This window comes from Salvia miltiorrhiza, chromosome 2 (assembly GCF_028751815.1).
Source record: "Salvia miltiorrhiza cultivar Shanhuang (shh) chromosome 2, IMPLAD_Smil_shh, whole genome shotgun sequence".
Taxonomy (NCBI): domain Eukaryota; kingdom Viridiplantae; phylum Streptophyta; class Magnoliopsida; order Lamiales; family Lamiaceae; genus Salvia; species Salvia miltiorrhiza.
Genome location: NC_080388.1, coordinates 11,688,918 through 11,709,672, shown reverse-complemented (window position 1 = coordinate 11,709,672; position 20,755 = coordinate 11,688,918). Strand labels below are relative to the sequence as shown.

The following is a 20,755-nucleotide window of genomic DNA, read 5'->3' as shown; positions in this document are numbered from 1 at the left end:
TTTTTATTTTAAATTTATTTGTATTATAATAAATGTCAAATTAAAGTTTGCACTATGATCTTTAATTTGATAAATATATATATGGAATATTTTAGGGGTAATTGCCTGTAAATTCCTAACGTTTACACGGAATTGATTTTTGCACCTTTTTTTATTTTTCTATTTTTAAATACCTAACCTTTCGTTTTTGTCTCGAATTTGTCCGATCACCGGTTTTTTCTAACGCCGGCGCCAGAAATGCCACTGTGGCTGCCGGAATAGATGAGATGGCAACCGGAATTGACACCTAAACATAATTTTTACACGTGGCAAAAAAAATTTTAAAAAAAAGAAGAAAATTTCCAACTCATCATCTTCCCCAACCTTATTCACCTCTTCCCCCTTTCCCCCGACCCGCCGGCGCCGCCCACCGCCACCATACGCCAACGCCGGCCACCCCTTCCCCCATTCCCAGACCCATCGGCCCTTTCCCATCCCCAGATCTCGTCGGTCTCCCACTCCCCAGACCGCAACGACCTGTCCCTCCTCCATCCCCAGATCCCGTCTGCCCCTCCCCAGTCCCCAACCTGCCACCGCCCATGCCGCCACCATTGCCGGCACCACCCCACACCGTTTTCACCACATTCGCAAGCACATACGACAGCGCACAAAGGGCAACAATTCGTGCCCTAGATCCGCAATTCTCCACCAATTCGTGCGGCCCCCTGCTGCGCCACCACCACCATCGCCACCACCAATTCCCCCGCGCTTCGCCGCTTCAATTCGGAGAAATTGGAACTGGTGAGATGTGAAGGGAAAGAGGAAAAGTCAGGTGAGAGGGGGAGGGGGCGGCGGAGGTCGGCGGGATCTGGGGATGGGGGAGGCAAAGGTCGTTGCGGTCTGGGGAGTGGGAGACCGACGAAATCTGGGGAGGGGGAGGCCGGAAGTCCACCACGAAGTGGAGGCTGGTCTGCTGCTCCGCCGCTTGGTCGCGCGCCTTGCTCGTGCACTACCACGAAGTGGAGGCTGGTCTGCTGCTCCGGAAGACGGCGGCGGCGATCGACTTCCTCCGCTGCTCCAGGCGGTGGAGCGTTGGTGGTGGTAGAGGTGGGTGGCGGAGTTAGGATTTGGGGTGGGGAAGGGAGAAATGACGATTGGGGGGGGGGGTGATTTTCCTTTTCTTTTCTTTTTTATTTTTATTTTTTTTCCACATGTATTTTTTATTTCAATTTTTTTCATATTTTTTTGCCACATGTCACAAATGAGCCAAGTGGAGAATTCCGGCTGCTACAGTGTGAATTTCGGCTGCCACAGTGGCATTTCCGGCGCCGGTGTAAGAAAAAATCGGTGATCGGATAAATTTCAGACAAAAACTAAAGGTTAGGTATTTAAAAGAAAAAAAAAAAAAAAAGGTGCAAAAACCAATTCCGAGTAAACGTTAAGAATTTACAGGCAATTACCCCAATATTTTATCATAATCAAACTACCCAACTAAAAAAAAATGAAAAACGATAATATTGAGAAAAAGAAAACTTTCTTAGAGTAAAAAGTGACAAAAATAAATTAAATTATTTGCCGTATAAAAGAGTGAAAACATAGACATTAATATTAGAGTGGATTTTGAAAATAGCCTATTTCTTTTAGTAAATTTAAAAATTGTCCACTAAGATAAAAATTTAAAAAATTAGTCACACTTACCATTTTACCCTTTAAACATCACCCTTTAAAAAATTCGCGCATTTAATGTCGAATTCACAATCTGAATTTATTTTGGTTGTGAATTCAAGTAGTTGTGAATTTGAGTTTTAAAGTTTGAATTTATAACTAAAAACATTAGTGTGAATTCACAACTAGAAATATTGTTAGTCGTGAATTCAAATTTTAAAACTTAAATTCACAACTACAAATATTGTTAGTCGTGAATTCAAGCTTTAAAACTCAAATTCACGACTACTTGAATTTACAACTAACAATAGAGTTGGTTGTGAATTCGAGATTTAAAACTCGAATTCAAAACTAACACTAGAAATTCAGTCATAAATTCATCAAACTGGTTGTGAATTCTCGAATTTACAACAAAAACAACTAGTTGTGAATTTACAAATATTGTTAGTCGTGAATTCAAGCTTTAAAACTCAAATTCACGACTACTTGAATTTACAACTAACAATAGAGTTGGTTGTGAATTCGAGATTTAAAACTCGAATTCAAAACTAACACTAGAAATTCAGTCATAAATTCATCAAACTGGTTGTGAATTCTCGAATTTACAACAAAAACAACTAGTTGTGAATTCGAGCTTTAAAACTCGAATTCACAACCAACACTAACAATTCAGTTGTGAATTCATCGAGCTGGTTGTGAATTCTAGTTTTAGTTATGAATTCATAGATCTGGTTGTGAATTCAAGAATATTAAGTTGTGAGATTTGGTCGTGAATTCAAAAACATTAAGTTGTGAATTTATAAATCTGGTTGTGAATTCATGAAAATTAAGTTGTTAATTTATAGATCTGATTGTGAATTCAAGAACATTAAATTATGAATTTATAGATCTAATTGTAAATTAAAAAAATATTAATAAATTCATAGGGGTGAGGAAATAATAATAATAAAAAAAATTGGCTTGGGGTGGTGGGGGGATGGGGGATCGGGGGGTTGTGCAAGGGGGGAGTAAAATAATTTTTTTTCCTTTTTGGCTTGGGGGTGGGTGGTCGGGGTAGGGTGTTCGGGGGTGGGCAGAGGGAGTAAAATAAATTTTTTGTTTTGCTTGGGGGTGGGTGGTGGGGGGTCGGGGGGTGGGCAGGAGGGAGTAAAAGAATTTTTTTATTTTGGCTTGGGGAGGGGGGGGAGGGGGGAAGATGTGAGTGAAAGAGAGTGGTTAAATTTTTAAATTTTAATGTTAGGGGTAATTTTGTACTTTTACACAAAAAATGCCTAATTATTAAATTTTTTATCCCATAGGTCATTACAATAGGAAATAGCAGGGCCGACCCTGACATTCCGGAGGCCCTATGCGAAGAGGAAAAAGGGTCTCCCTAATAAATGAATCTTCGAAAAGTTCTGCTACTGAACTGGCGAGTCGGCGACCGCCGCCGCCCGCAGGAGCACCGGTGAGCACTCTGGAGACTGCAGCAGAACTCCTCCGGCGCCGACAGAACGCAGCCACACAGGAACATGAACAGACGTTTGCTGGCTTGCTACGAGCCTGCGGTTGTGCGAGCGAGAGCTGAGAGTGCATTCGCTGGAGAGAAATAGAATCGAGAGCATTGAGAGAGAGAGAAGCGAGAGAGAGATGAGACTTGAGAGCCGCTCTTCTGACTTCTTGTGATCGTTAATGAGAGATAAGTTTTTTTAATTGCTTTCTTACTCGTTAGAAACAAATAGGTATAGTAAATTTTTTTTATTAGGGTATAATACTATTGGACCAATATTATGGGCCCCTAAAAATTAGGGGCCCTGGGCCATTGCTCCACCAAATACGTTAAAGGGCCGGCCCTGGAAAATAGGCTAGTTCCATATATTACCTCTTAATATTATTTGCAGTTAAAAGTGACCCACATCTTTTTGAACTATTTTTTTTTAAAAAAAACGGTCAAAACTATTTTCTATGGATATATACATAGATTTATAATTGGCCATTTATTTTGAAAATTCACAAAATTGCCATTTCAATTATAGGTCATTAATTTTGAAAAACAACAAAATCGCCATTGAAATCAATTTGAAATTTAATTCAAATTGGAAACCCCCTTTTTAATATAGTATAGATGAGATATTATTAGTCATGGGGTAGTGTCCCAAAATAGATAGGAAATTATTTGGAGGACGGTCCAAAAAAAAAAGATAGAAAGTTATTTGAGGGACGGAGGAGTATAAAACAATATGAACACATGACAAAATTATTATAAAAGCCATAAAAACATGAGGTGGTCTTGGGTGCAACCGGGTTGCCCGCAATCCTGACCCGCGCCATTTCCTCACCGTGTAAATGACACTATTCGACTATTCGATTATATAAATGACAATAATTGACACTATTCAGTTATACAAATGACACTGCGTATAATTGGCACTATTTGGAAATATAAATGACACTTCCTATAATTGACACTATAAGATTGTAAATGACACTATAAGGTTGCAAATGACACTATAAGATTGAAATTGACACTATTCTATTATACAAATGACACTATAATATTGAACTTGACACTATAACAATTTAAACGACATTGCGTATAATTGACACTATAATATTATAAATGACACTATAATATTTTAAATTACACTATTTAGACATCCAACGTTATAGTGTTAATTACGTAGTGTCATTTGCATAACCGAATATTATCAATTATAGGCAGTGTCATTTACACAGTGCGGGCTTCGGGTCACGGTCGTGGACGGGGCAACCAATTGCAGCTAAGTTTTTGTGTAAAAACATTAAGATGATAAGATTAGACACTAATATATTAATTTTGTATTCATTGATGATGTATTTCCGTATAAAAGATTACCAACCCCTCCTCTTATTATACTAACTAATTAGATCCAAGCTGTAGATTCTAAACACAAATTTATTTCCACTTGCTACACGCTCCTACTCTAGTGTCGTCCCCTACTCGACCAATTTCCCAAGTAAAAATGCAAACATCTTAGTCCAAACGTTATAGTCAATCAACAAATAAAAAGGGATTCCGATACAATCAAATCATAACGTGGTAGTTGCAGAGAGAAATATTTGGAAAGAGAGATTTTGATTCTCTCTTTGTTTGCGATCAAAAAGTCAAAGAAAAGAAACAGCAATGGGATCGGTTGCGAAGAATGGCCTCCAACAGTATCTGATACAGCTCCAACAACATCCTTTGAGAACCAAAGTCTCTCATCTTTCTCTCACTTCTCTTCTTTGATTTCTGATTTCCACTTTTCCTTTCCAGTTACTTTACAATGTTTTTTTATTTTTTAAATGATACATTAATGGGTTGTTGCCTTCTTTTATTGTTTGAGTTTTTAATGTGATAGATTGGTTTTGGCTGACAGGTGATAACGGCGGGAGTGATTTCGGCAATTAGCGATATAACAGCGCAGAAACTCACCGGTATCAAGAAACTTCAAATCAGACGCCTTCTTCTCAAAGTGGTAAGATTTCTTATTCAGTTTCTAAATTTGAATACTGATGTATATAATGCTAATTGTTTGCATTCGAGTTTGAATTGTGAGAAAAACATATTTGATTAGCTCTTTCAATATAGAATTCTTGTTAACGATCAGAGGGTGTTTTTTTTTTTTTTTTTTAATCTAATATGTTAATCGATTTTGTGCGTGTGTTTATGCCGTGATTTAAATGTAATTAATAAATTTTTGCAACTCAGCAGAAATGGTATCTGAGTCTATGCCAATTTGTTAGGTGAATAAAGTCAATAAAGGGCTGTTCCTAGTTTGTAGTGGTAGGTAGAGTTTAATACTCTGTCCGTCCACAAAAAAATAGTCAATTTTTGTCGTTTTAGGACGTTCATCACCTTCTCCACTCACAATACAATTAATTATCATTATTAACACTATTATTTAGGTGGTACCATTTCTTTACTCACAATAATACATTCAATTATTTTTTTGTTAAAACCGGTACTGTCCCCTTCTATGACTATTTTTTGTGGACGAAATGTGAGATTCAAATCATATGACTGATATATGTTTGAATTAATTGTGTGAAAATAAGAATAGCGAATAAGTTAGTTTAAATTATATAAATCAATATAACATGCATATAACATACAAACAGTCGTTCTCAACTGGGTTCGAATCCTGGAGTGGGTACCACATCTTTTCGTGAGAACGGAGAACCATGAACTAATATATAAAAGATCTCCTAAGAACTCGCGAATGACTCGACTCATTTATGGTCATATTTGGCAAGAGTTGATTGTAGTAAAATATACTCTATGTTCAGTAGTGTGTACTCAGGTAATGCTTGTGAGCTCTGATATAAATCAATTGCACTCTATTTGATGACATCTTATACATAGGATAGGATACTATTCTCTGTTTTTCTATTTCTTGCACTATCAAAATCAAGAACACTTTTCTGTTGGCACTAATATGAAATTTCTATATTTGCAATTGAATTTTATAAGTAATGCAAGAAAAGTAAAAAAAAAAAAGAAGAAATGCAATATGCTACAATTTCATGCCTGATTAGTGCAACAGCACAGTCTGCTGTGCAAGGGGGCACAGCAGAGGACCCTATCCCCTTAGACATACGCTTACACTTCACACGTGGCCAATCACCCAAACTGGAGAAAGGCTGCAGAATTTAAATGGTAGTAGAGACTCTTCTGTTCTCCACCTTGGTGCACTGCTATTGTGCTACTGCTTCTTTTCATTAGATAGTATGCATGAACGGTGGTTGTTACTTTCGTGTACAAGCTGTTTCTAGTCAAGAATAAAACACCGATGCTAGTTATGATCTGTCTGACCACCATCATTCTAGTTTAGTACTCCTAAAGAAGCTCTCAATGAACCTGATTTTCATGTTATTTAGCTTCGAATTCATTTATAAGCTCCCAATTTAAGGTAGTGTAAGCTTTGCAGTTAGTGTGCAACATGTACCTGTTTACTTGTGCTGAGCTGTATGGTCTTAGGAGATTTTGAAAGAAATGAAAGTACGACTTTCATTGACAAGTAATCTGTGGTTAATCTGATTGCAGCTCTTTGGCTCCGCCTATATTGGACCATTCGGGCATTACTTTTACATACTGTTGGATAAAATTTTCAAGGGGAAGAAAGATAATAAAACTATTGGCAAGAAGGTATATATCTTTCGCTTTTGCTATTGCTCCGTTATCTTAGTTTTTCTCATGATTTCCATCACACTGATCTTCAGAGGAGAATATCTATTTTACTGTACAAACTGGAATCATTTCAGGTCTTGTTGGAGCAACTGACGTCTTCGCCTTTGAACAACTTGATTTTCATGCTGTACTATGGCTTAGTCATCGAGGGTGAGTCCGTTGGGTTTTCTTCGTCTTCTCGTTTCTGAGCAATATCTACTTGCAAGAATGAGACATGGAATGTGGCTTAGATGCATGTTAATGCCTCCACTTCTAATTGGTTATGGACTATTAATAACGTCTAAAACAGGTTTAAAGATCAGATTTTAGAATTTAGTAGTTTTATAAGTTCTTTTACTTCCACAGCAAGGCCATGGCTTCAAGTGAAATCCAAGATCAAGAAGGAGTTTCCAGCTGTGCAGTATACAGCATGGACGGTCAGTAAACCTAGTTTTTTTTTTTTTTTTTGTTCCGTTCATATCTTCTTCCATTCTCAAACGATAGCACGGGAAGTGCATCTAATTTGGAGGCCGATCTTTTGCAGTTCTCGCCCGTCGTTGGATGGGTAAACCACCAGTATGTACCGCTGCAGCTTCGTGTTGTTTTTGGAAGTGTTGCTGGCTTCTTCTGGTACAGTGTTTTCCTCTTCCACTTGCAAAGTTTCAGTTCTTGATTGTTATAGTTTAAATATTAATCTTGGGTGAAAAAGTTGACAGTCCATATATCTAGATTCAATACAAAAAAAGGTATAAACATCTATACAATTAATTTTGTTAAGTTAGATTACAGTATGTTTATGGCCATTTTGGGTCTATATCTACTGATAAATTTTTGTGCTCTGAGTTACTAATGAATCTGATGTATATATTTCCATGCAATTCTGGTTTCTAAATATTTTCTGTTAAACAGGGCTATATTTATGAATCTGAGAGCAAAGTCCATGGCAATAAAAAAAGATTAAGCTTGTGCAACAAAAACAAGTATGTAATTTTGTGATGGTAGTTTTAGCCGTGTTTATGGCTTTCTATATTCGTGTTGTATGATGTGATTTTGACTACTGCAAAATTTCGAAGACATAACCTTCATTGTGATTTATATATGACTGCTCTTTCATCTGATTGCCTTCTTATATGGGCTGTGTTATTTCTGATTTTATTTAACCAGGAAGGCGAGATTATTATGTTTAATATGTTTTATATATATAAATTATTTATTTTTTAACATTTTGTCCGAGCTTAATAATCTATTACATTGGGAGATAAAAGGAGTACGCTTTAGTGGATCGGATGTAGTGACCCGCTCTCTTTATGATTATTTAAATACAGTATCGCGATAATAAAATCGCATCTTTCAGTAAATGGAATCCAGTTCACAGTTTATTAGAATCCAGCTTATGATCCTGATTTAATTATCAGACGGAGTTATTATTCTAGCTTTATGCTTTTGTATCGCGTGGGTAAATCGCGATGAGAATTATCGAGGCATTCAGTAACTATTATTTCCAAGTTATAACTGACTTAGCGAAGTCATGTTATTTTTTTTAATTGAAAAGCAGATGCAGTTATATTTTATTAGTGCCACTAGAAGTCTTGGAATTATTTCCAACTTTGCAGATTAAATCCACGGATTTAATTTAAGTTTTTTTTTTGGTCAGAAAAAAGAGCTTTTATAGAAAAGGAGAGACAGCTGGTACGGGAGGTACCAAAAGCCAAAGTTACAGCAAGATGTTAAAGGGACCAAAGGAGCACCTGGAAGAAAAATCATTCTCCCAAGTACAAAAAAGAAAAATTTTGTTCCAACTCCACATTCTAGCAAAAATTTCCAAGAGAGTATTATGAATGAGCCACTATTTGCCTTGGAACATGCTTTCGTTTCTACACCTCCAAAGTACCCAAACTGTGCAAACCCACAAGGATTTTAAAAATTTCTTACTCTTCTTCCCAGTCCCCAAGTTTGAGAACCATTGAAAGTGCGCTTGGATCTCCCGGGGCCGAGCTGACTGGACGCCCGCCCATTTCAAAACGCCATCCCAAACCGCCGAAGCCTTTGGACATCCAAAAAGAGAGTGTTCGGTAGATTCGAGCGGTTCAAAGCATGCATTACAGCCAGTTTCCACATCTGCAATCTCAATCCTTCTTTTTCTCAGATTCTCGCACGACGGTAATCTGTTCCTGAAAGCTCTCCAAGCCATGACTTTAGCTTTTTGTGGTGCGTGGGTGCCCCAAACTTGTGCTGCAGCCTTCATTCTCTCGCTCCCCAACGAGTTTTCTTGTCGTGTTGCTTGGATGGTTCTATATGCCGAGTTTGTGGAGTAAGTTCCATCCTTATTTGCCTTCCAAATCCATCTATCATTTTCCCCTGCAAGAAGAGAGAAGCCAGAGATACAAGATAACAGAACGTTAACAGCATCCTTTTCCCGATCAAATAGTTCCCTTCTCCAAACCAGTTTCCAGACCCAACACCCATTCTCCCACCTCCCCATCTCACCCACCAAAGCCTCCTTATTACCACTCAAATTAAAAAGTCTAGGGAAGCACCGAGACAACGGTTTTTCCCCTGCCCATTTTTGTGTCCAAAAGAGCGTGTCCATCCCATCCCCTAATCTCCTCTCGATGTTTGAATGAAACCACGCACCCCGCAGCCCGTTTCCAGCTGACACGACATTCCCCCACCAACCTGTCCCTGCCCGTCTCCCACCCTCACACCGCCAACCCTCCTCATCCCACGCCAGCCCCCCATACACAGATTTAACAATCCTAGCCCAAAGCTCATCCCTCCCGCTAAGGAACCTCCAAACCCATTTCAACGCAAGAGCAAGATTGAACCATTCCATATTTGCCAACCCCAGACCCCCGTCATCTTTGTTGAGGCACAGATCATTCCATTTAACCCATGGAATCGACCAATCGGAAGTCCCTCCCCCCCATAAGAATCGGCCAAAAAGAGAGTGAAGTGTTTTTACCGTAGTCTTGGGAATGAGTGAGAAGGATAGCTGGTACGTTGGAATAGATTGGAGCACCGCCTTGACTAAGGTTATCCTCCCTGCCAAAGAGAGCTTCCTGCCCTTCCACCCCTCGACTTTCTTCCGAACTTTCTCCGTCAAGAACTGCCAGTTGATGATTCGTTTGGTGGAGCCCCCCACTTTAGCTCCGAGGTAGTTGAAAGGTGTTTGTCCGACCTTACAGTTAAGTAGCTCCGCAAGACGCGCCACTTCACAGTCTTCCATCCCAATACCCACCAAACAACTTTTATCAAAATTGACCGCAAGGCCCGACATCCATTGGAAAAGAATCAGGATTTTCTTCACCGCTAAGACATTCCTCTCATCGCAGTCCATGATAAAAATAGTGTCATCCGCATATTGTAAATGCGAAAGCTTGATTTTATCTCTCCCAATCTCGGCCGGCTGGATGGTATGAGTGCTCACTGCTCTATCAATCAGAGCTTGAAGTCCTTCCGCCACGATGAGGAAAAGGAACGGGGAAAGCGGATCCCCCTGTCGAAGACCACGCTCCATCTCAAATTCCCCTGACGGCGAGCCATTAATCAAAACATTTGCCGAGGCTGAGGAGAGGCACCCTCTGATCCACCTTCTCCATTTTTGATCGAAATTGAGCCTTTCCATCACGGATTTAATTTAAGTTATTTTACAGTTTATCGATAGTAGCAGACAAGAAAGCAGTTACTAAACGAATACAGAAACGCGATGTTTAGGAACTCGAACCAGTATTTTATTTACAGTTTACAGAGTGCAAATTAGTTCTCAGCTTTGAAATTCATAGTATTTTACAAGTTGGGACTTACATGGCCCACTTCTCAAGTTTGGAACACAAAAGTCAAAGAGAGAGAAATGTAAAAGTGGAGTGCAGGAGCATCAGCCGACCACCCCTCTGCACTTCCATCTCATCCACCTTCAGCAAAACTCTTACAGCCGCCTTCCATGGCTGCTCGGTTCCCTCAAGCTTCTACCTTCAGCCACCCTATGCCTGCTCATCCTCCTAGCATACTCAAGTATGCAGCAACAAACCTTTCTATTAATACCAACCCAGCCAACAAATGTTTTTGTTCACTCTCAGTTCTTTTCAGCGGAAACTTAAAGAACAACCCCCTTTCTACCAAAGCTCTCAAGGTAAAGCTTGGCTTCAATAATTTCATCTCTTTTCATCAAAGTTCACCTGCATTATCAGAAGGACCAATTCATTTCAGTCATTTCACAATCTATTCAACTTCAACAGCCACCCATCAGCTCGAAAACATTCAAGGTATTCTACTATCTTGAATATTCAATTCAGTTCACATCCATGCTTAGCATAATCACAGTTCATCTATACGAAATAGCCAAGATATGTTGTACAATAGAGAGTTACTTTACAACAGAAGGATTTACATGCTTCACTTTCACTGCACTCTAGAATAGCAATTACGAGAACTCACGACCACAAAAACTAGGACTTTGAATCGAATTGAGTTGAGTTACTTAACTTTGGAAAAGAGGGGCCGACTGCCCAAGCAACTGCCGAGCCCCAACTGCCGGAATGGAGGGAGAAGGCGGCGACCTCTCGTCGTCTCGCCTGCATCAGAGTAACGACGACGTCGGACCTGGAAAATCGCCGAGGCCGACCGACACCAGGGCCCGGAGCAACAATCGATTGACTAAGACGATTTCCCCTTTTCTGGGATCTAGGGCTCGACGTCGGAGAGGGATGTGAGGAAGGAGTTGGACGGCGCCGCTCACAGGCAGCGACCGCTCGCCGAATTCCAGCAGCGGCGACCTGGCAATCGAGATTTAGGGCTCGCCGTTTTGCCTTGGACGAGTTCAGCAGAAGAACAGGGGAGAAGGGCGCCGGAGTTGTGTGCGCCGGTAGCTGAGTGGCCGGAGAAGGAGGAGCCGATCGATTTGAAGAAGAGCCGAGCGGCCGGCTTTGAGAGAGATCAGAGAGAGAAAAGCGAGAATTGAGTTTGGGGGAGAAGAGAGAGACCGATAGTGAGTAGAGAGAGAGTTTGGGCTGTGTTTATTCTTTTCTTTTGGGCCTTTCCCTTATGATGTTTGGGCCGACTTATTTGTTAAAGTTTGGGCTCCTCATTTATTTAATTTGGGCCTTTCTCTTTTGATTGTGAATTGGGCCTCACCCTTAATTCTTTTGGGCTCAGTCTTTAATTATACTCAGGCCATTTCCTTTATACATTGGTTGGGCCGGATTATTGCTCTATTTGGGCCGAATTATTTGTTTATTGAACTAAGATTTATTCTTCCCAGCCCACATTAATTATTATATCTTTGGGACACTTTCGTTCTTTTATTTAGACAAGCTGCAGTACTTTATTTCAAGCCATTCTTGATTAATTAGTGGGCTACTTTATTGAACCTCTTAATTAATGAGCCTACTATCTCCTTCAAGCCCAAAATGGTTTAAAGTGGACTATTATTGTTTATTTCATTGAGGCCATTTGTTTTATTTAATTAATCGGCTACCTTATTTTGAGCCATTAATTAATTGAAGTTACATTAGTAATTATATTCTTACTGTCAAACCCGATAAATTCTTACGGGGTTACTTATGGGATGAACCGAGTTAGTTCCTTCTATTTATCGAATACAAGAACGAGATTATTATTTTACGATTTAGAATGTTCCGATGGGGAAGAAAGAGTTACAGATTTTTTCGACCGCGGTAAACGAGAGTTAGCTAAATCTTTTAGCAATGATTAACAGTAGAAATTCCCGACTATCGCTCAGAGGATTAGTTCATGCATACCAGTCTCATGCATGGTTAATTATGCATTCTCATTCTGAGAATTTTTCCCGAGTAAGTATCTTATGTATTTTCTCGAAATCAAGGTTAAGGTCGGGAATAACCGTCAATCAAGGAATCACCGAATCACCAAGATCTCAAATCAGGTGGGTTTATTTTCAGATATATCAAATCAGTTTAATGTTACTTTCAAGCAAGTTATTTCATTATTGAATCTATGAACGAAAAGATATTTCAGTATCTCAGTTATTGTCTTGCCATAAAATGTTTCATTTAGTATGATATCTATCTGATGAGGCAATGCCAGTTAAAGTAATCGAATTCGGGTCCTGAGCAGTTGATAGCTATCCTGCCAGGGCTAGTGTACACCCAGGGCCGTGAGTCATCTAACGGGTTGGCCGGTCAGGTGTCCGTGAGAGGTGGCCACCTCTCCGGCACACAAGCTTCAGATATGATAAAATACAAGAGAACTTAGACTGATCAGTCGATCTTTAAGAATCACAAAAGAATTTAGTAAGCTTGGGCTTATTTCATGAAAACTCCCTTGCTGTACTGATAAGATGGCATGACAATCTATGTTTTCTATGTAAGTTTCTATAGGCATATGTACCCACTGAGTACTTTTGTACTCAGCCCTGCATGTATTTCTAAATGTGCAGGTTGAGCAGTAGCCGGTGGTGATGAAGTGACGAGCAGAAAATCCCTTTTGTCTGAAGATATGTGTATTAATGAACTCTTGAGTACATGTCTTCATACATGTAATCAGAACCTTCTTCCGCTGCGTACTCAAGAGAACTTCATACTATTTTTGGCTAAGTCGGAGCTATCCGAACTTACTAGTTTGACTAAGGCATCACAACTCTAATTCCGTTGTAAATGTTCCCTTCGTTATTAGTACTTTAGTATGTTTCTTCGTTGTTTATTATTTATTCGTTCATCCCCTTTTTATCTCGCTTCTTATCTCCAACCTTGGTCATGGTTTCCCGGCTTAATTATCCTTAATTAAGTCCGGTCGTGACAGAATGGTATCAGAGCAGTTCATTTGCTCTGAACTCAAGAGTTACCCAATTTCTCCCAGTATGATCCCTAAAATGGAAAGTCAGTCGACAAAAGCTCAACACTTCATCACGTCACCATGCTCAACAGAAAGGAAGGCAACAGAAGTTTCAGATGTTAAAGTTTATATTTCACCTTTATGCAAGTGTCTGTTTTACTTATGCCTTTTATGGAGAGGTTACTCAATGAACTTAGATACGCTAAGGCTGCATGATCACTATTGTGAGCAGAACAGTAGAAGCAAGTTAGCAAGAACACTTTTGCTTTTCTCTGTAGATTGAGGTGATGAGTAAGTTACAAGGGTTATGAATCAAATGAGAATCGACAAACAAGATACAATATGGAATAAAGAAAGGTGTCACGTACAAGGTAGTGACACGGGCATAGATCTTCGTTCGGATTATTCACGCGAGGCGGAATACCGAATCAACTATTGCCTTAATTAGTATGTCTTGAGCACTTCTCATGACAGTGAGGGTGCTACACATAGTTAGCTGAATCACGATACACCAAAGTCGCCCTTTCGAAACCTTAGCTAGTACTATCTATCATGATAGAGACTACATGATGAAGACTTAAGTTTAGTGTTAAACCTTACTACGTTACGATATGCAGTGGTTAGAATATTGTTACCTTACAGCTTTAGATTTGGAACCTTACTGTTCTTATCACTTGTTATGTCATACGTGACTTGATTATGCAACCATTGTGTGTAGATGGCGAAGACGCTACACCAGGCGACGACCGTTACGCCGAGATGCGAGTCCGGAGGCTGTTAGGAACTCATATTTCACCTACCGCCGATGCCACGACGACGATTTGGGCCAGTTCTTGGCAGGTTTCTATCGACACTGGGTCGCTGCGAGAGACCACGGGATATCAGACTATGATGGGATTCAGCGGTTGACTGAGTTGCTGCCATCGGAATGGCAAGGTTGGGCAATGATGATCTCGACTCGTTTCGCCACTCGCTCTGGCATAACCTACGACCTACACTATGATTTTCCTGGATTTATGGCTGAGATCCAGACCCGCTTCACTCGTTGGGGAAGAGCCCCTCGAGGACCATACTTGTGCCCAGAGGACTCTGCACCGGTTGGAATACCTTCACCAGATGAGCCATCGGTGACACTCCCACAGCCGACCCCACCAGTAGCCCTCATCCCATGGCACCCTCAGAGGCACGACGCAGAAGCAGGCCCCTCTAGGCCTCAAGCCCAAAGAGATTTTCCTTTTGACATGGACTCAGTACCCTTAGCCCTGGGATCACCACCACCATCGAGGCGGATGAGTGATACAGAGATAACAGCCGCTATGGCTGACATCGACAGAGTCTTAGCCGATGCTAAGAATTATATCAACAAAGGCAAGGCCCCAGCCCAGGACAACCGCTCAGCTTTACGTGCCACCTTGGACATGGTCCGCTTGGTATTCTCATCACCTATCGCCCCGCACCAGCCCATGGACTATGACCAGGATTCGCACAGGAGACGACCCGAACAGCAGGGTCACAGAGGAGTTAGCTCACTTGGCTACCATTGCCCAGGCTGTGGGCAGGAGAGATGGGGAGTGCACCCCTCTGGTGGAGGAACAGAGGAGGATCCAGAGGAAGATCCGGAAGAGGACCCCGAGGAGGACATACCTGCCACACCAACTAGCGACCAGGCCCCGACTCAGGGATCGTACACTTGACCTTCGTAGATAGAACCTTATGTACCTAGTAGGTTGTTATATAATTATTCAGAAGCATATTTAGTACTGATGTTTTATACGCCTTATGATGGCGCAGTCTTTGTGTAATAGTAGTACGGAAACGTGATATGTGGAGACGTTCCGTGAACTAAGTACTTTTGTGATGGCTTAGCCAGTTAGCCAGTACATCATGAGTTGTACTTGGATGAATCTAGATCCTTATGCAGATGTAAAGTCCTCACTGAGGCAATTTTCCTATGTTATAAAGCGACCTTACCGGTCTTTCGCGATGAGTTGCCCACCAATGTTTACTCTATATGTCTTGTCTATGTTTGAGCATGAATGAAATATGAAAAGTTGGATAGAACAATAAGAATGATAGTATGCCTTGTGATGTTGCATTAACAACTTGTGTTTTGACCTAATAGAATGCCGCCAAAACGAGGACGACCAAGAGGAGGGGGCATGATTCCCCGAAATGAAGAAAGAGGCCCAGAAACAGGGCCAGAACCAGAAATAGTCCCACCACTTGTACAGCCGGAACGACGAATGGAGGAATTATTCCTACGACAGAATCCACCCACCTTTAACGGAACAGGGGACCCGGCAGAAGCCGAGACTTGGATACGCGCTTTTGAGCGCATCTTTAACTTTTTGCGTTGCACTGACCAAGAGCGCCTGGCTTGCATGTCTTTTCAGCTGACTGGGTCGGCCGACTTTTGGTGGGAAGCGAGAAAGAAAACGATGACGGAGGAACAATTGGAAAAATTGACTTGGGAGCAATTCAAGACGAGTATATATGACAAGTACATACCCAAGAGCTATCGTAAGAAAAAGGAAGCCGAATTTTACAACCTGAAGCAAGGAAGGATGTCGGTAACGTAATACGACAGAATGTTCTGTGATATGTCTAGATATGCACCAAATCAGGTTGACACAGATGAGAAGATGGCTGAGAAGTTCTGTGCCGGTCTGAGGCACGAGATTAGGATGACTTTGGCAAGCCACGGATGATTGTCCTATACTGAGTCACTCAGTCGAGCACTAGACATTGAGGCAGCAATGCCAGGAGAAAGACCAGCAACGGCAACTGCATCCGCACCGCCGCATAACCAGAGTCATGATCAGAATTTCAAAGGAAAGAGAAAATGGGACAACAATAACCCTGGCCAAGCTGAGAGGAGGCCATGGCAAGGACAAACCTTCCAGTCACCAGGTTATGGGAACCAAAATGCACAGAAACTGATGGGAGGTAACCAGCAAAGGGCTCCACCATGTCCCAAGTGTAACAAGAATCATGGGGGAGTTTGTAAGGCTGGCAGTGATGGCTGCTATATTTGCTACCAGAAGGGACACTACGCGAAGCAGTGCCCGAACAAGCAGTATGGAACAAGTTCAAAGCCGAACATACCTATTCAGACTTCACACCTGCGAGCAATCCAAGCTCAACCCCAACCACACCTTGGACAACCACAACAGAATCAACAGCCACAGCATCTGCAGCTGCAATATCAACGCCCACAACAGTATCAGCCTCAACAGCAACAACCGTATCAGCAACAGCCTCGACAACAACCGCAGCAACAGCAAAAGCAGCATGGACGACCCCATCATGCTAGAGCTTATGCAATGAGACAGAAATAGCCCGAGAACAACCAGGGAAACCTGGCAGGTATGGGCATGCTGCACAATACTCTTGTTGTACTCCTTTTTGATACGGGCGCATCGCATACTTTCATTGCAAGTGCATGTGTTGATGCATTAAGACTTAAGACATGAAGAGCCAATCAGGAGTTGAGTATATCGTCACCAATAGGAGGGATGACGACAGTAGATCATGTGTGCTTGAACCTAGAACTGAACATAGGGTCACTCAAGATTGTGGTAAACAACTTGTATGTCATACCGATGAGAGACGTGGATATAATCCTAGGAATGGATTGGCTAGCTGAGAACTATGCCACCATCTTGTGTAATGAAAGACGGATATCCTTTCGACCCCAGGGAAGGAACCGACACATTTCCACGGGATTGGCATGGAAAGACGGAAAATGATCATCTCCGCCCTACAAGCAACAAAAATGATGAAGAAGGGATACCCAGCTTACCTCGTGTACCTACACGGAGAACCTGGAGCGGAGAAGAGTCTAAACGATGTGGCAATCGTGAGGGAATTTCCAGACGTATTTCCAGAAATCTTACCTGGACCACCACCGGTCAGACAAATCGAGTTCACCATTGATTTGGAGCCCGGGTCAGCTCCCATTTCAAAGGCACCATACCGGATGGCTCCAAAGGAGTTGGAAGAACTCAAGATACAACTTCAAGAACTTTTGGATATGGGATTCATTAGACCAAGTGTGTCACCTTGGGGCGCACCCGTGCTCTTCGTGAAGAAGAAGGATGGCACATTGCGAATGTGCATAGACTACAGAGAGTTGAATAAAGTAACACTCAAGAACAAGTACCCCTTGCCAAGGAGAGATGACCTCTTTGACCAGCTCAAGGGAGCAAGTGTATTTTCAAAGATTGATTTGCGGTCTGGTTATCATCAGTTGAAGATTCGTCCAGAAGACGTACCTAAGACGGCCTTTCGAACTAGGTATGGTCACTATGAGTTTTTGGTTGTACCATTCGGGCTAACCAACGCACCGGCCGTGTTCATGGACCTCATGAATCGAGTTTTCCATCCATACTTAGACAAATTTGTCTTAGTATTCATAGATGACATCTTGATATACTCGAAGAACGAGAAGGACCATGAGGAATATCTGAGAATTGTCCTAGAGACGTTGAAGACGGAGCGCCTGTATGCCAAGTTCAGCAAGTGCGAATTTTGGCTCAGCGAAGTCATGTTCTTGGGACATATTGTGTCATCGGAAGGAATCAAGGTGGACCCTGAAAAAGTACAAGCAGTGAGAGGATGGAGATCGCCAACTAACCCCAATGAGATAAGGAGTTTCTTGGGATTAGCAGGTTACTATCGGAGGTTCATAGAAGGATTTTCCAAAATCGCCAGACCAATGACGCAATTGCTCAGGAAAGGGATAAAGTATTCTTGGATGGAGGAGTGCGAGAAGAGTTTCCAAGAACTTAAAGAAAAGTTGACTACTGCACCAGTGTTAGCAGTCCCAACAGCCGATAAGGAATACGTGATCTACACGGACGCGTCCAAGAATGGACTTGGTTGCGTGCTAATGCAAGAAGGGAAGGTAATAGCATACGCATCACGGCAGTTAAGGCCACATGAACTGAATTACCCAACTCACGATCTGGAATTAGCTGCAGTAGTACATGCGCTGAAAATTTGGAGACACCACCTATATGGAGTTAGGTGTGAGATATTCACGGATCACAAAAGCCTGAAGTACTTTTTCGAGCAAAGAGACCTTAACATGAGACAAAGGAGGTGGCTCGAACTAGTGAAGGATTACGACTGCGGTATTAACTACCACCCGGGTAAGGCCAACGTAGTAGCTGATGCATTGAGCCGTAAGACTCAATCTAAGTTGGGATGTCTCGTCACCCAGAAGGATGAGCTCATTAAGGAGTTTGGGAAAATGAGCATAGAAGTGGTTAAACCACCGGGAACTATAGCAAGCGTTGTTGCAACGATACCCAACTTGAGGAAAATGATAATAGAAGCACAAAGAAAGGACGAGAAAATGGAAAAGCTTCGAGAAGCAATAAGGAAAGGAGACCTCAAGAACTATAGGGAAGCATCGGATAACGCTATCTTCTTTGAGGAAAGAATATGTATTCCCCACGACGAGGAGCTTAAAGATAAAATCATGAGTGAAGCTCACGATACCCCTTATAGTGCCCACCCAGGCAGCACTAAGATGTACCAAGATCTGAAGAAGTATTTTTGGTGGGAGGGCATGAAACGAGACATCGCATCATTTGTAGAGAGATGCCTAGCATGCCAACAAGTGAAGGCTTTACACCAAAGGCCATATGGAAAGTTGCAACCTTTAGAAATTCCAGAATGGAAATGGGAACACATTGCAATGGATTTTGTGACTAGCTTGCCCAGAACAAAGAAAGGAAACACTGCAATTTGGGTAATAGTGGATCGACTCACGAAGTGTGCCCATTTTATACCGATACCGATCACATACGGAGCAGATAAGCTAGCCCAGTTGTATGTCAGGGAGATTGTACGCTTACACGGCATACCCGTGTCAATCACATCAGATCGAGACTCGAAGTTCACATCTAGATTTTGGATGAGCTTACAAAAGGAGTTAGGCACGAGACTGAATTTTAGCACCGCATTCCACCCACAGACAGACGGGCAGTCTGAAAGGACAATTCAGACCCTCGAAGATATGTTGAGAACAGTGGTGTTAGACAGGGGTGGAAGTTGGGAAGCAGTGCTGCCTTTGATCGAATTTGCCTATAATAACAGTTACCAGGCGACCATCGATATGGCACCATATGAGGCATTGTATGGAAGAAAATGTAGGTCACCGCTTTATTGGGATGAAGTGGGTGAAAGGAAAATTTTAGGACCGGATGCGGTCAGTGAGATGATTGAGATAGTTCGCCAGATCCGAGGCCGAATAAAGGAGGCGCAAGATAGACAGAAATCTTACGCTGATGTACGCCGAACCGAGTTACAGTTTGAATTAGGAGACAAGGTCTTCCTGAAAGTATCTCCCTCCAAGGGGATAACTAGGTTTGGTGTCAAAGGAAAGCTTAGGCCCCGGTTTGTAGGACCATATGAAATCCTAGAGAGGATAGGTCCAGTAGCCTACAGGTTGGCGTTACCGCCAAGCTTTGGAAACGTTCATAATGTTTTCCACGTGTCACAACTCAGAAAATACGTTTTCGATCCGAAGCATGTGATCCACCAAGAAGAAATGATTCTTAGCCCAGATTTGAGCTATGAAGAAAGACCCGAAGCCATTCTGGATCGAAAAGTGCAACAACTCAGAAATAAGGCAATCACATCAGTGAAAGTCTTATGGAGACACCACGGACAAGAAGAAGCTACGTGGGAACTTGAAGACAAGATGAAAGAGAAATATCCTGAATTGTTTAGCTGAGTTTATCAAAATTCGGGATGAAATTTTGTTAAGAGGGGTAGTTTGTAGTGACCCGCTCTCTTTATGATTATTTAAATACAGTATCGCGATAATAAAATCGCATCTTTCAGTAAATGGAATCCAGTTCACAGTTTATTAGAATCCAGCTTATGATCCTGATTTAATTATCAGACGGAGTTATTATTCTAGCTTTATGCTTTTGTATCGCGTGGGTAAATCGCGATGAGAATTATCGAGGCATTCAGTAACTATTATTTCCAAGTTATAACTGACTTAGCGAAGTCATGTTATTTTTTTTAATTGAAAAGCAGATGCAGTTATATTTTATTAGTGCCACTAGAAGTCTTGGAATTATTTCCAACTTTGCAGATTAAATCCACGGATTTAATTTA

General features: G+C 41.6%; 1 protein-coding gene across 1 annotated transcript; it reads left to right on the top strand.

Moving 5' to 3' along the window:
* The first annotated feature begins 4,447 nt into the window (after positions 1 to 4,447).
* Positions 4,448 to 7,929, top strand: LOC131011211 (peroxisomal membrane protein PMP22-like). Its single transcript, XM_057939001.1, has 7 exons — positions 4,448 to 4,858; positions 5,022 to 5,120; positions 6,689 to 6,790; positions 6,907 to 6,982; positions 7,178 to 7,248; positions 7,356 to 7,441; positions 7,721 to 7,929. The coding sequence occupies exons 1-7, from the start codon at positions 4,787 to 4,789 to the stop codon at positions 7,770 to 7,772; spliced, it is 558 nt and encodes a 185-aa protein (XP_057794984.1). The 5' UTR covers positions 4,448 to 4,786; the 3' UTR covers positions 7,773 to 7,929.
* The last annotated feature ends 12,826 nt before the right edge of the window (positions 7,930 to 20,755 follow it).